The sequence below is a fragment of the Lepisosteus platostomus genome, chromosome 3 (genome assembly GCF_059453375.1).
Source record: "Lepisosteus platostomus isolate fLepPlt1 chromosome 3, fLepPlt1.hap1, whole genome shotgun sequence".
NCBI lineage: Eukaryota > Metazoa > Chordata > Actinopteri > Semionotiformes > Lepisosteidae > Lepisosteus > Lepisosteus platostomus.
Window position 1 is genome coordinate 33,750,521 of NC_142613.1, and position 15,773 is coordinate 33,766,293.

General features: G+C 39.0%; 1 protein-coding gene across 17 annotated transcripts in view; it reads left to right on the plus strand.

The window, feature by feature from the left end:
* LOC148674773 (nesprin-1-like) overlaps nucleotides 1-15,773 on the plus strand; it is a 229,771-nt gene that overhangs the window by 103,580 nt on the left and 110,418 nt on the right. For 16 of the 17 annotated variants that reach the window (XM_088625363.1, XM_088625374.1, XM_088625361.1 and 13 more), the window contains 14 exons: nucleotides 570-926; nucleotides 1,636-1,772; nucleotides 2,475-2,652; nucleotides 3,353-3,535; nucleotides 3,994-4,137; nucleotides 4,923-5,078; nucleotides 6,329-6,493; nucleotides 6,824-6,996; nucleotides 7,858-8,011; nucleotides 8,790-8,933; nucleotides 9,612-9,776; nucleotides 9,968-10,285; nucleotides 10,543-10,698; nucleotides 13,583-13,753. In XM_088625363.1, coding sequence (XP_088481489.1) covers nucleotides 570-926; nucleotides 1,636-1,772; nucleotides 2,475-2,652; nucleotides 3,353-3,535; nucleotides 3,994-4,137; nucleotides 4,923-5,078; nucleotides 6,329-6,493; nucleotides 6,824-6,996; nucleotides 7,858-8,011; nucleotides 8,790-8,933; nucleotides 9,612-9,776; nucleotides 9,968-10,285; nucleotides 10,543-10,698; nucleotides 13,583-13,753 — 2,601 coding nt within the window. The remainder of the gene's footprint in view (nucleotides 1-569; nucleotides 927-1,635; nucleotides 1,773-2,474; nucleotides 2,653-3,352; nucleotides 3,536-3,993; nucleotides 4,138-4,922; nucleotides 5,079-6,328; nucleotides 6,494-6,823; nucleotides 6,997-7,857; nucleotides 8,012-8,789; nucleotides 8,934-9,611; nucleotides 9,777-9,967; nucleotides 10,286-10,542; nucleotides 10,699-13,582; nucleotides 13,754-15,773) is intronic. The other variant, XM_088625373.1, reaches the window with a different exon arrangement.

Genomic DNA, 15,773 nt, shown 5'->3' on the forward strand with positions numbered 1-15,773 from the left:
AAGACCCTATGGCTCTTATTTCAGAAAAAGAAGTTCTTGACACAGCTTTCGTAGACTGTACCTGTACAGAATACTTGAGAAGTTAGAACAAACGGGACACTTTCCTCCAACATACAAAACTACATCTAATTTTGGATTAAATTCTCAATAAAGAAGTGAATTCATATTGAATATGAAGGATTTTCAATATAATTTATTCAGTCAGGTGGTAAAGATTTTTTACTCTACATAATTATACTAATTGCAGTGTTCTTTTTATCATCCAATATTTTGCGGTATGTACTGTATTATGATATGGAATATATGCAGAGAGGTATAACATTATTGATAAAGACGTGCTGTTTGCCTTTGTGGTGTACTTTTTGACAGACTTTGAAAAAAAGTTACTGTTCCCAATAAGCCTTCTCATCTTTCCATTTCCACGTATTTGGCTTGCACAGTCCCAGATCGCAGCCCAGGGCCTTTTCCCATCACAGAGAGGAGAAGAAGAAGAAAAAATCCCCTCTCCCTGAACCCCGTTTGTTTAAGGCTGCGATGGCGCTAGTTACCGTAGCAACTTTCCATTGCAGGAACTGATTGATTCCAGGCCGAGTGGCAGAGGGAGGCTGAGCCGAGCGCAGCAGCGGGCTGCAGCGGCGAGGGAGCACACAGCTGGCAGCGGCTGCGAGCTGATCGACGGGGAGGAGGGGGCCCTGCTTTGTGCCTGGGAGCAGTGGGAGGGGAGCGCGCTGCAGACCCGGGAAAACCTGGAGAACGCCCTGAGTCAGATGGCCAGCTCCGAGCAGGAGTTCGCCGCCCAGGCTGCCCAGCTGGAGCAGGACTTGCAGGAGTTTGGGAATCATCTCAAGGACTGGAACCAAAAACTGAGCCAACTGGAGGGGAAAAACAGCAGTGAGGACGCGGTGCAGGGGTGGCAGATTGCTAAGGTAGGCGCAGCCCCTGGCACCAACTTTCAGTCGTTTTATTTACAGCATTTAAGCTGAAGAAGGTAGGGACCACCACAAACAAACCCCGCTGCAACCACGCCAAAACCACTTTCATTCTTCCCTAATTGTAAGCTGCCAACAACCGGTTGTTTACTTGAGGAGAACGTGCCTACGCCATTACCTTGTACTTTCAATTAAAAACAAAGCACACGCAGGACACTTTCATGGACGACGTCGTTGTAATTGTGCAGCAGTCCTAAACATTAAAAAAGGGTTTTATGATTTCATCCCTCTCTTCATCTCATTTCCATCTGTATATCCGGGGCTGTTTATATGCAGGGTAGTTTATGCAGCGTAATCTCCTGTGCAGCTGACTCTGGGAACAGCTGTATGCATGGTGACAGGGAGCAGTGGAGAGAATCAGAAGGGAAGAGGAAAGGCCTTTATATGGCAATCATTCTCCTTCAGTCTAAATTTGAGAGCCAGTTTTTTTCTTGGCAGTCATTTATGAAATTCAAAAATATTTCTGTGCTCAAATAGGTTTTTATTCCGCTGTTAAGGAGAAGCAGTTGCTGTCAGTGTCATTAAAAAGACCTGTATTAAGCACATGTTCAGCATAACAGTTAATGATGTAGCGTTTCAACCCTTTTCATGTCCTCCCATTTCATTTAAACCCTGATTTTCTGTGTGTGGTCGTTTATTTTAATAGGAAACACTGGACAGTCTGATGAAAGCAGAGCCCATGTCAGACAGCCTGAAGACTCAGTTAAATGATCTCTGTCGATTCTCTAGAGACCTCAGTTCACAGTCGGAGAAAGTGTCTGCATTGATTAAAGTGTACAACAGGTAAGATAATTTTCTCATCTGGAAGACAGTAGGGCCCGATGAAAAATGTTGACTGCAACTATACTCTTATAATCCAAATAATCCCGTATGCAAATTTTATGACTTGTATGTTTTATTTACAGAACACTGTTTTGAAATATACTGTACAGCACATAACATAAAAGTAAACATGCAGTGCAGGAAAGTGAGGTTGATATGATGGATTTAGCATTCTTCATTCGATTGTCAAATTGCTGAATTACTGAGAATTATTGAACTTGGTGCTCTCTTACTGTTAAAATTATGCAGAATATTGTATAATTTTAAACATATGCCATTAACACAAGCAGACAACGTTTGGTGTAGAAACAGCAAAATGTATTGAAACAAATTGATTCACATTATTATTATTATTAACACCAACATCCATATACAGCATCCATATAACTTATAAACATGCATGTGTTACAGTTAGAATAAAATTTAGATTTCACTGTTTACATGGATATTATGGACTTTCTCAAATTCCTGCTTTCACATTCTTTCACATATCACAATCTGACCGTGATAACTGCTATCTTTTAGTTCTTTCACAGCATACAGCATATACAACACATCATTTGTATAATGTGTCTTCAGAACACTTAATATTTCTTGACGTTTCTGTTCTAAATGGCACATGCGTTATCTCATCGACTGTATGATGCTCTTCCTCTCTTTCAGTCTCAGCCTCCAGGCCTCTAAGGAATGTCAGAACAAGGAGAAGCTGCTGGACCAGAGATTCCGCACTGCTTTTCGAGACTTCCAGCAGTGGCTGGTCAATGCCAAAATCAACACTGCGAAGTGCTTTGACGTCCCGCAGAATATTAACGAGGCATCCACAGGCTTGCTGAAGATACAGGTAAGCAAGATGCAATGGAAGAGCAACATGTATTGACATTATTTTTACAAGATTATTCTGTGACAGTGACTAGAAATACCTCTGCAGTGATACAAGCAGTGAGTTTACAAGAGAAATTCTTTCTGCGTTGTGTAGGTCTTTATACATTTTTCTTTGCATTGTGTTATTGCAATGTAATTAAAGAAGTAAGTCTAATATGCCACATGGCTATAACTTCAAATTGATTCATGCACATTTTACTCTTTAAAATAAATCTTTGTGTAGTATCTTTCTGGAACTGGCCATTCTGATAAAAGTCAATCTTGTATAAAAATGGTGTTTATAGCAAAACATGAACCAGTAAGCTAATCTTTTGTTCCCAGGTCCTCATATTTAATATAATTAGTTCAATATTTGAATTATTTTTATTTTGTTAAATTGTTTCATTCTTCCAGTCTGTAAGAGAATTTATCATCCGTACAGTTCAGTAGGTTTGTAAGGAGGATGCAGTGTGTCTCTATTATCGATTTTTGCATGTTCTTATGTAACTTATGAAGATAAAAAGCGTCTGTAATTTACCCTGCTAACAGCAATTCAAATCTTGATAGGTAACTTTATACAGAATATAATTTGTATGTGCTGTGCACTATTAATTCTTTAGTAGCCAGAGTAAAAAGCATATTAACAGTAGTTGTATGATAATGTGCTCTGTCACCACCAGGAATTCTTGAATGACAGAGAGCATGGCCAATCCAAGCTAAATGCTGTTATAATCAATGGAGAGCTACTGAGCAGGATTGTAACCAAAGATAAAGTAGACACCATCCAAGCCAAAGTGACCAGTGCCAGGGATGACTGGAAGACCCTGATGTCAAATCTGCACCAGAGAGAGACTGCATTGCAGGTCTGCAACTAGGTGTTTCCAAAACATGCTTTCTTTCAACTCTCTTCATCCAACTGAACTGCATTGCAGGTCACACTTCATATCAATGCAAATTTTAAGTAATGTAGATAGTCATGTATAAAATTAAAGCTTGTATAATATAAAAACATTGCACATAGAAATAATTGCTTGAAGTGCCATGAAAAAGCCAGATAATTAAATTTTAGAAAGGTGTATCAGTATCATCAAGTAAATATGTACAGTTACACACATCTATTAAATCTTCCAAAACGACTGATTCTTATTTTCAATAACAGTCCTACTAAGAATGAAAACAATGTAAACGATCTAAAAAATAGCAACAGAGACACTCTCTGTTTCATTTACTGATATGAAATAGGAATAAAGCCTGTTTTTGTGAATTACTGAGAAAGGGCGGGAAGCCGTGAGTGTCCACCCAGCTGTGTTGTTCATTCCAGAGTCTTCAGTCGCAGATGAGAGATTTTGAGGCCAGTGCAGAGCCTCTCCAGCAGTGGCTGAATGGCACTGAAACGGCAGTGCAGGAGAGCAGCACCCGTCTACACGACCTGCCCACCAAGAAGCAGGAGCTCCACAAGCTGCAGGTACTGTGCTGCCCCTTTCCTCCCGAAGCTCGCTGGGGGAACTCGGCTTACCCCATCAATCTAACACCGCAGCCATTAGCTCCAAGAACCGCAAGCTTTATCAACAGCTTTCTGTTTGCCAGTTGACAGCAGTCTTCTGCAGCAAAATATTAATGAAAGAATTTACTGTAGCCACTATTGTTCTCACATCACACATCCACAGATAAATAGCAGAGGGGTAAGGCAGAAGGAAATCCTGTAAAGTGAGCTATTCAGTTTAGTGTGTAGGCATTTTTTAAGCAGTCTCTCAGAAATAGCAGCCTTTTCTGAAAAGCTCCAATCAGCAGAAATAAAATGGACTCTGTAAAATTATTTTATGTAAATATAAAACGTAAGGACACCTTAGGGTTAGGAATAACTCGTATTTCCAAGCAGTGTGGGCATAGATACCAGTAGGTTATGAAATGTGAGAGCAGGATTATTAAACCACCTTCATAACAGTCTCATTAAATTAAATTACTCTTCACACGCCCGTACTAGACCACGAGATGGCTGTTTCTTTTGTTCTTTTGTACTGAAAACAGGGACATTATCAAAGCCTTTCTGCCATGTTTCTGCTCCCTCACCTGCAGCACCTTGCTTGAACGCTTTGCTTTGCGTTAACAGTATTAACAGTTTTCCTTCTGAGGCACGGTGCTGTCGGCATGTAAACTCTGGAGATGCCAGCACCTGTCAGATTAATGAATGTTAATTGGCTTGTTGCAGTGTGTGGCATGCTTCTGTGATAACCTGCTTGTGCTTTACAGTCCGTCCTTGAGGAAATAGCCTCTCAGGAATTTCAGCTGAACAGGCTGAAAGAAAAGGCACAGCTGCTGTGGGAAGGACAAGCCACCGGCAAAAGCTTTATGCACCGAGTCTCTCAGTTGTCAGCACAGTATCTAGCTTTAAGCAACTTGACCAAGGTAATCCTTGCCTGCCTTACTGTACGTTTGGTCTTTATCGTGAGGTTATGGTGATTTGTGAAGGCGTGCATGTGTAAAAATGCGGTCTGTAATGTGACATCCTTGCAGTTCTTTTTTTTTTTTGGGCCTCCCCAGTGACCATCAGATTCTTACATTGAATTTAACTGTACTGTACAGCAGCCTCGTCCATATAGCTGCCCAGGGTGTCTAATTCTGACCTTCTCTCGATCGAGCTCACATGACACTAGAATGACACAAGTATGGCTGTAAGTTTCATTAGTTTAGTTTAATAATTTAATTTGGAATGTAGTCCATTGAACTCCACAAATTCACCACAGGGGGAAACTCTGCATGGCTTGGGGTAAAAGAGGTTGAATTAAATAAAAATATCTTATTTTTTTCATCTCCTGGCTGTAAAGTGTGTTAAAGCAGAAGTGCTTAGATTTACCAACTTCACTGACCATCTATCTCAGTGTCTTCGTGATTCCTCATTTTGGAAGGCCACAGTCCTCTAGGTTTGTTTTATTGGTAATTTGTAACCCTTAATGAGTAAAGACTTTGAAAATGTGGTAATAAAAACTAATGAAATGATCCATTGGCTCAAATAGTAAAAAATAGAAATAGAAAAATAAGATGGAATGAAAACCAGGAAGCATGGTGGACTTTCAGGGGCGGGAATGATTATTAGTGATCTATTTAAAAACATACCCTAACTACTATATAGCCCTAAGACATAAGAACATACAGGCTTTAATTATATAATTCCTGTACATTTTAAAAGCTTAAAAGCCATTTTAAAAGCTAGTTTTTCAAATTAAGTATAACAGATATTTAACAAAACATATTGGTTATTATTTATTCTGTTTTTTTTAATTGACTGAAGAACCTTATTAGCATGTAAGCATTGTAATGGAACTGCTAAAAGATGACAGGAAGTAAATGAAAAGGTGAGTGGTTCCATGTCAAGAGCAGAGCTTCGCTTTTAGAGTTGGCTTTGAGAGTCCAGTACATTTAAATGAATGCAAATGAATGCATTTTTACTGTAGTCCTAATAATGTTACTAACTCTTCAAGTGTAATTACCTTCATATTATATTAAGTGCATACTAGCAAAGGGATAGCTCTCGTTATTTAATGGCTAGATATTATACTTTTTAATGATGCCAGGGACACTGTTTCAACCAAATGAGGACTGCACATTGAACACAGCAATACCCTGGGTTTAAAAAATGCTGTCCTGTTATTTTGTAGGAGAAGGTCTCCCGAATTGACAGGATTGTCACCGAGCACCAGCTCTTCTCTCAGGGGCTGAAAGAGCTGCAGAACTGGGTGGCAGATGTCAATGAAATGCTGCAAATGTACTGCACCCCTACTGCAGACAAAAACGTTTTGGACAGCAGGATGGTCAAACTGGAGGTAGGGAGGGTTCTACAAAAAGGCACTCTTTAGACCTAAGAGTGTAACTGCATCCCTAAAGGGATGTAGATTCCGTAGGTAGCTGCAATGTGCAAATTCAAGTGGAAGGATTGCTTTCATGTCTTCATAAACTTCAAATATTTTGGTTTGTAAAAAAATCTGCCCTTCTTGTTCTAGTAAAGTAGTGTTTTGTTTCTCAATTTGTTTTCAGGGCTTTACAAATTACCATCCAGAGGTCAGACTTGCAGTATGCAAATGAGCGATGCGTATGCTTAATTACCAAAAACCGCTGTTATTCTGCTGAACGTTTGGGGTGTTTGATGTTGGCAGGCACTGCTGGCTGCTCGCCAGGAGAAGGAGATCCAGCTGAAGATGCTGATCACCAGAGGGGAGTCAGTGCAGAGGAACACCTCTCCAGAAGGGGTTCCAGTCGTCCGGAAGCAGATCCAGGATCTGAAGGACTCCTGGGACTCCCTTCTCTCAGCTTCCATTCAGTGCAAGAGGTGGTCATTTGCTACCTCTTCCTATTCATTTGCTCCCTGTTCATTTTTTTATTTCATTCTCATTTGTTAAGAGGCGATCTGGCAGAACAACCAAATCAGGGGGAAAAAAAAAAACAATTTGTTTTGTTAGTCCTAAATTGCCACAAGATTATAGACTGAAGCTTGTGTATGTTTTATTGTGGAACTTCCTCTGTGAAGTGGTAAAAAAAATCACTATATGTACTGTACAAATGGGACAAGCTGAACACGATTCAACAGACAACAACAGTACACACAATACACTCGCTCAATGTGACCACCGTTTGTACCCAACACAGTGGTCATGTTCAAAAGAATGTGGGGCACAGCTGCTTAATCTTGTTCATTCTGTTGTCTGAAGGAATAATGGAGCCTCCTGAATGGGCACCAAATTTTTATACAGTTTCCACAATGAGGTTCTGTGATAGATAGAGCCGCTACCTTGAAAAATCCCAAACATTGTGGTATATAGTACAAATTGCCCTGCAATATACAGATATTAAAAGATACACTAAGTGTACTGTAGTTTCTAATAGATTTTAGGCCTTATAACCTTTATCAGATGTTACAAAAGCATACAGTATGTATAATGGTGAAGAGTCTTTAAATTAGCTTTTATTTAGATATTTGACATGTCACTTTGAATAAAAGACATTTGCACTGTATATTTAATAATCACCACAAAGCCATACAGTAAGTCTAGATTAGCAGTTTGTCCTGAATGATAGTAATGACGTGTTTTTCAGAGCTTTGTGATGGTGCAAAGGTGTAGAACTTTTTAGTAGGAAAATCTTACAATGCACAGATACGTTTCAGAGGTAACGAGCCTGTTTGTGACTTCAGCCAGCTGGAAGGAGCCCTGTCCCAGTGGACGAGTTACCAGGACGACGTGCGGCAGTTTGTCAGTTGGATGGAGCGTGTGGAGGAGGGCCTGGGCAGCTCTGACAAGCAGTACTCTGAGATGAGGGACAAGACAGCCAATCTGGGCAAGGCCAAGGTGCCTGCTGTTTTCCTTCTGTTTTCCTTCCAGGGAGTTGTTTATAATATCGCAGTCCAATCTGCTGCTCTCCATTTTTAAACCACCGTCTGACTTATGACCTCCTGCTTACAACTGGTCATGTCATTTCTGTCACTGTCACACAATTAGGCAATGTATTAAAAACAACTTATGTTATTTTGATCATGTAAATTGCACAGGTTATTTCAAATTAATTTCTATTTACTTGTGCAGCTCACAGTTTCAAAATGAAGTCTTCTAGCATCATTGGGCATCTTTTAAGACTAAGCTAAACTTAGCCTGCTTTCATTTTCTGTTTGTTTTTCATAGTGTATGTGTGTGTGATGCTCTTTTAAACTTAACATTAGCTGATTGTGTTCAAAACACCACCAACACTCTGCTAATTAGGAAACAAGGTGAGCTGCTTTTTATTTTACTTCACAACTACTTGTGTACAGTAGTGCACAATAATCACAACTGTGATTTTTAAATATACTTCTGGTTAATAGTGTTCAAAACCTCCATACTGATAGGGCTACAGTTTATTAACATTAAACAAAGACCTGGTTAAGTGGTAAAGGGACTTAGCACTTCAGCACTGTAAACTTAACACAGAAAATGAGGAACACAAGTTATTTTGAAACATGCTTGGTGAAAAAAAATTAATGAAAATGCAAAACTGCGATTGGCTTAATGGCCCTTAATCTTCATAAGACACATTTGCCATTTTGTAGTTCAAGGGTCAAGCCAAAAATTTGTTTTTTTCCCCTCACTTCAGCTCGTGCATGAAGAAGTGCTGAGTCACAGCAGCCTCCTGGAGACCATTGCCATGAAGGGCTCCAGCATGGCTGAGCATTATGTAACCCAGCTTGAGATCCAGGACCTGCAGGAACGCTACAGCACTGTTAAGGACAAGGCCAAGGTAGCACACCAGTGGAGTACTAGCAAGTCTCTAGGTGTAGCTGGCATTCCTTAAAGTTTGTTAAGAAGGTTGCTAAATATAAAGAAAACTACAGGGAATTATGTGTTTCAGGGGTGGTCTTATTTCATATCTCTTTATGCCAGTGCTTGTTTAGAACCATTTATGACCTTTATACCTTGACAAAATTGCAAATCTCTCACAGTGGTTTAAAATAATATTGCCTAATAATAATGTCTCATTCCATAAGACTTTCAACTCTTTACGGTAATGAAGAAGGGAAAAAAATGGAAGAGCTCTGTTAAAAGGGTCACTATATCATTGTCTGCCATTGCTCTTCATCACATCTTCCTCGTGGCAAAAGGCTTTTATTCCATTTCCACTTCATCTGGGCACAGATGACAGATGGCTGCTATATCCTACTATGTCCTTTTAAAGTCACTCGAATGCTCTACCATCTGATATTACCATTTAGCACACAAGAAACGATTTAGAATAACAGGCAGAGATGCACTTCAGTATTTCTATAAAAAGTACTATTTGTGGAGAAGTGTTTAGGATTTCATCAAGCTTCACGCGGACATTTACCGTTTTTATACCGCTTTGGAAAAAGTATGCATTCAGATCTTGCTCCTGTAGTATTATTGCTGTGTTTTACTGCGTGTTGCTGGTGTGCTGCAGGCAGCTGTGGCCAAGGCTGAGGAGCTGGTGCTGGCGCACCAGGAGTACCAGCGTGGCCTGCACATGTTTGAGGACTGGCTGGAGCAGGAGCAGGAGCGCCTGGGCCGCTACTCCCAGCTGGAGGGCGATGTGGACACTCTGGAGAACACCCTGCGGGAGTTGCAGGTCAGGAAATTGACTGCAAGCGATTGAACCTCCTAGAGATTAGTGCTGTCCAGAACTTCTGCGGGGTTCTCTCGTAGTATTTTCTTAATGAATATTGTATTTTCTTGGATTGGCCAGTAGATCTTTTTTTTTTCTGGTGGTCATGGGCTATGTGTAGTTATGGCCCTAAGCCCCGTTGGTCTGTATTGTAGAAGCTGCAAGTGCGCTGCACTGAGGGCCAGGTCCTGCTGAACTCGGTACTGAGCAGTCGGGAGCAGGTGATCCCCTGGGGAGTCCCACAGATCGAAGACCGCGCCCTGGAGACAGCGCAGCAGGAGTGGCAGGTGTATCAGACCCAGCTTGGGGACAGCAGGGCCCAACTCAACAGCACACTTGCCAAGCTGAGGCAAATGGAGCAGAAGTTCCAGCACCTGGACGAGTGGCTGAAGGGCATGGAGAGCAAGGGCAATATGCGCAGCGATAGGCACTCGGACAAGGCCACCAAAGAAGCACAGCTGCAGCTGCTGAAGGTACGGACTTTCAGGAAGGGGCCGTTTTCGGTATGCCTGCTTCTGCATCTGCTCATCACCGTAGTACACCGGCTTACATTTCTAGTTTTATGGTTGTTTTTACTTGTATTTGAAAGCAAATTAGTTCAGATTTCACCAGTAACATTCATTCATGCTTAAATATCTCATAAAGATCCCGCTGGCTGTTGGATGGTTATCCAGGTGGTTAGTGTTTGTGAAGTAGGGAGGTCTCACTGACCTGTGCACTTCCTGTCCAGAACTGGCATGAGGAGACACTGCTGTACAAAGACGAGGTGGAAGGGCTCAGCGCTCTGGCCCAGCAGGTTCTAGAGGAGACCCACATCAGCAGCAGAGTGAGCTCTCGAGCCACACAGCTCACTGCCCGCTACCAGGCAGTGCTGCTCCACCTGCAGGTCAGTGTATTCATATACAGTATCGGAGTGTCATTATACTGTGCTAAACAGACGCTTCGACCAATGCGGTTTGCAGATGGTATGTTGTCATAATTGGTTTTGCAATGATTTCTGTAGAAACAAAAGACTTACACAATTTGTAGATTGTGACACACTCTTCTTCCAAAGCAAATGTACTAGAATGCCCCGGTACAGTGTTAAAAGGTTTATTCATCGTGTTCAATGTCTATAGTCCTATAAAGGGGGATAATTATAAAAGATGGGACAAATCTGAACTAGGAAAGTACAGATCATTTTGTCAATTAGTTTTGTTGTCAATTTTGTGTTAGTTCTGTAAAGTTTGTTTTGTAAAAGTTCTGTAAACAATAGAAAAATCCATTGCAGTTAACATGGACTTAGTGTTTAAATTATTGCAACAAGGATACTTGATAAATCTTATGAATGCAAGCTTTATAAATCCTGTTGAATATACACACATGGATTGAAAACTAATTAATTGGAAAAGACAGGCCAACATAAGGAACATACTGTAGATACAAGGTACAGGCCTGTTGAGAGTAGTGGTGTGTAATATGGGACTGTTGCTCTTTTAGATCTACAGTGCCCTCCAAATGTTTGGAACAGTAAGATCTAAACAGGTCTTTTTGCTTTACAGTCAAGCAGTTTGTATTTGTAATGATGAAATTAATATCGATGATAACTTCAAAATAATATACATTTGATTTAGGTTGAATCCATGCATACTGTACATGGGGAAAATATTAGAAATATTAAACTAATTTGGCTTAAAATATTAAATATAAATTAGTGTTTATAATTATCAGTTGTTTTTTTCCCCATGAGAAATTATGTTATTGAATTAAAGATTAGATTTTGCAGTACTTTTTGAATAAACTGTATTATATCAATGATTAGAATCTGTTATAGTTATGAAACTAAATACTGTACATTCACAAATTACTGGGATGAGTGACAGAACCAGAACAAACATCAAAGGACTTAAAATACATATATTGACAAAATTGTAGATTAAGCTAACACTTGCCATATTAAATTTTAAAAGGAACAAGTACAGTAGGTTAACAATTAGGAACAAGTAGGTGTCTTCCATGCTGAAAAGCAGAAATAATAAAAATCCCAATGTTTCAGCAGTGGAGCCTTGAACCCCTGGAGAGGGCTCCATGAACAAGATACTGTTTTTTTTTCTTATTTCTACTTTTCAGCATGGAATATACCTCTACTTTGCAGCTCTCACTGTGATGCAACTCACCAGTCAATCCTAAAAAGAAATGTTATGTAGCAAAGTGATCCATGCTAGAAATGAAATTGTTATATATATACAAACAAATTGTGCATGTTACATTGAGAATTCTGAGCTGCTGGAAGCTACTCATGAAAAGCCATTTGGTGTTAATGTACTGTAGATTGGTCGATGTCCTCATCAAAACAGTATGGGGAAGCAATAAAATGTGTGGAATTTGAATCGAGGGATGTAAAGGTCAAGCTATACAATGCTTTGTTAAGACCTCACATTGACTGTTTTGTTCAAATTCTTTTGTTCACCATAACACAAAAAGAAGAGGTTCCTTTTAAAATTCCTTTAGAAGAGGTTCAAAGCAACAAGAATGATGTCAGGTCTCAGGGGATTGTCATGTACAGACCCAACTAAACCTCTTTAATCCAGAACCAAGGAGAGAGAGAGAGAGGAGATTTCTTTCAAGCATAGTCTGCCGAGCAAACATAGGGCCACAGTTTCAGACTCTGAAGGAAAGAGGGACTGGCAGAGAAATGTATGGATTCCTTATCAAGATGGACAAAATAGCCTCCTTAACTAAAAATACAGTATGAACAGTTACTAAAACTTGGTATGAAATAGCTTTAGGTATTTCAATAAATATCTTCTAGAACCCATTTCTAGTACACTAGTTATTTTTAATAATATAATTCTGTAGAGCAGATAATTTATTTTATGGTATTAAAGCTATTTACCCACAATAAAAACATTTGACTGTATTTTTTGCTATATAAGCAAAATACAGTATATAACAAAGAAAGATCAATGAGAGAGTGGTTAACCTATGAACTAACCAGAACACTTGCTCTCACACTGAGAGTGTGAATGAAAGCAGCACCTTGGGGATAAGCAGAAGGCTTCTTTAGCACCTATAACAACACCTTGTCTATCACCTTGTCAAAATTGTAATTATCCTCTGTGAAATGTATCCTTTGTGTACATCTGCCATATGCCTCTTAATCATGTGTGGTTCACACTGATAAAAATTATATATATAGCAATAGGTAATAATTGGCAAAACCTTTATTCAGGCACGGATAAGTCTTGTAAAGTAGCTAAATACATATTAGTGGTATTTGTATTTGCCTCAGCCCTGTTCCAACGAGAAGACAATCTTTAGCAGACAGCTTTTCCAAACTATTGATCCAAAAAATAACTCCTCGATAACTAAGCCCCACATTTTGTCACATTTTGCTGAAGCATGTTCCAGGTGTGCTAAAATATAGATTTTATTTAGAAAAATCGGCTTTTTCCCCTCCTTAAGCAAACTATTTCATTTTAGTTCAGGTGGGTAGCTCCGTTAGCATGCATAGGGTGCAAAGGAACAAGTAATAGGTTTATTCCAAGCTATAAAGAGAAGAAAAAACAAAACCTTTTGGCCGAGGAGCCTTCTTCAGGTGTGAGAAGGTTCCACGGCCGAAACTTTACGTTTCCTTTCTTCTCTTGTCAGCATGGAATAAACCTATTACTTGTCCTATTTCATTTTAGTTAGCCTTAGGTACATATCATTTCATAGAAGCTTAATTTTGTAAAATTAGGTGGAGCTACAGATTAAAGAACTGTGAGTCACAATTTGTTTTACGTTTTTAGGAGACAATAAAGCAGCTCGAAGAGGAAATCAGAAGTATTGAAGCGGCCAGGAATGTCTTCACCTCCTTCACAGACTGGCTCAGCAATGCGCAGAAGAACTTCAGGGCCGTGGCTGTTGGCATTAAAGTGGTTGACCGTGTTGCCATGGAGAGCAAGATGAAGAAACTTGAGGTACAAATGATAGAAATGGCACTGTTAACAATCAGTCTTTCACTGAACGTGTGAACTGGAAATTAGTCGACATGATGGGTTTGTGTGAACAGTCTAGTCCGCCTGACTCAGAACTCTCTCTGTCCCTTCTAAGCATCTGAAATACATGCCCAGGTTTTTAACATACTCCATTGTCTACAGCACCATTCACGTTTAAACCATATCAGTTAATTCACAAGAAAATAAAAAATAAAATCATTAATCAATATCAATAATTTACTGGTTTGTAGGCAGAACAGGTTCATAACATTTTACATTTTTTCCAGATCAGTCAAATATTTTAGAGTCATTGAATACTCTACATACTATTATACAGGAATCAAATAATTTGAATAAATTGATTTATTAACAATAATTTGAATACTGATAAATATATGTGAAATTAAGGGGAAATTATTTAATGTAAAATGTTTGTTTTAATTATCTTCCCAAGTTTCAGAGCGCACCTTGTCACAAACCGTTTCACCATTTTCCTTTAAAACTGGTCAGGTAACATCCCAGGACTACAATATTTTGAGCAAAATATTATTTGTGTGCAAACAAAGTCCATCCCTGGTTCATCACGAATCTTTCAGAAACCTTCAAAAATTGCTTGATCAACCAAATGTTGCCAAAATTGCTTCATTTCCTAAATCCACACAGTTATGGGTTAGTAGCAAACATTCCAAAGTCTGTGAAGATAAAATTTGAAAAATGATGATCCAAAATAGTTCCTTAACCTGCCTTTTCTTTGTTTGACAGTTAGTTGATCAGCACCAAACTTGAAAGGTGTTGTCCCTGGAACAATACAATTCATTTTCTGAAAATAAGAAAAAAACTGTACTGTATTTCCTATTTTGCCATTAAGCTTTTTCTCAGGACTGGGTCAAGGAATTCCTGTGAAACCAGACAACCCTAATCCCTTTCAAATTTACAGTGCAGTATGCTGTAGCCTGCCACAATACATTTGAAAAACTGAAATGACAATTTCCAGCCAATTATAATTGTTTGAATCTAATAATTAACAGATATAAAATAGAAACAGGTAACACATTGCTGCTTGCACTGTCTTATATACTGTATTTGGTCTTTTCACTTCTGTTGCACTTTAGGCTTGGCTGATCACCATTGTATCAATTTATTGTACTGTATCTCGAAACCTACTGTAGCTGCAGGCTGTCCAATACTGTAGAATTGATCCTTGAGAGGAAAAAATAAATATCTGAAAATCTTTGCTTTAGCAAGTGCAACATCAATACAATGCGCAGTAGATAACAGGATATTGATTGCTTCTCTAAGAAACAAGCCACAGAGGGCTCACATGTACTGTAGCTCTTTCAGCTGTTGTTGCTAGAGAAAAGATGAAAAACTTCAGTGTCAGGTACCTGGCTCCAGAGACAACTTAATTGCCGCTGATGCTTTGTTTTTGAGTCTTACAATTTCTGCAGAAGATCTTGAAAGATTTGTTTTTTATTTAAAATTTCCAATGTTTGAAAATAAGCTAGAACTGAGCAACACTGTTTTCTGAGGTGCAGAAGATGATTAAATACCTGAAATATTAAAATTATTTTTTGATTTCTGAAATCTTTTTTTTAAGAGCTAGCTTTAACTAAACAACAGTGGTAGTAAGAGTTAATTATTCTGCTTTGTAATTAACAGTGAATTGATTTGTGAATTCTTGTTTCTCTTAGGAATTATTTTCATTTTAACTGTAATTATATTATATTTGTCCAAAAAAGCCCAACCATTATGTGTTATAGACGTCACAATATGAAGAATAACTAGAACTAACATTACCACCTGATAACCACAATGAACCAAATGGTGTGTCCTCTCCTGAGCAAACAAAAAAAGTGTAAAAAGTATTAGCCCACTAGGAGATTTCATTTTGATTCCTTGAACAAGGGTGTTTTTAATGAATACAATCACAAGGATCACGAGTATTTGGGATCACAGGAGGCTCTACTCCCGCTTTGTTTTGACACTTGGCTGTTGCTGATGA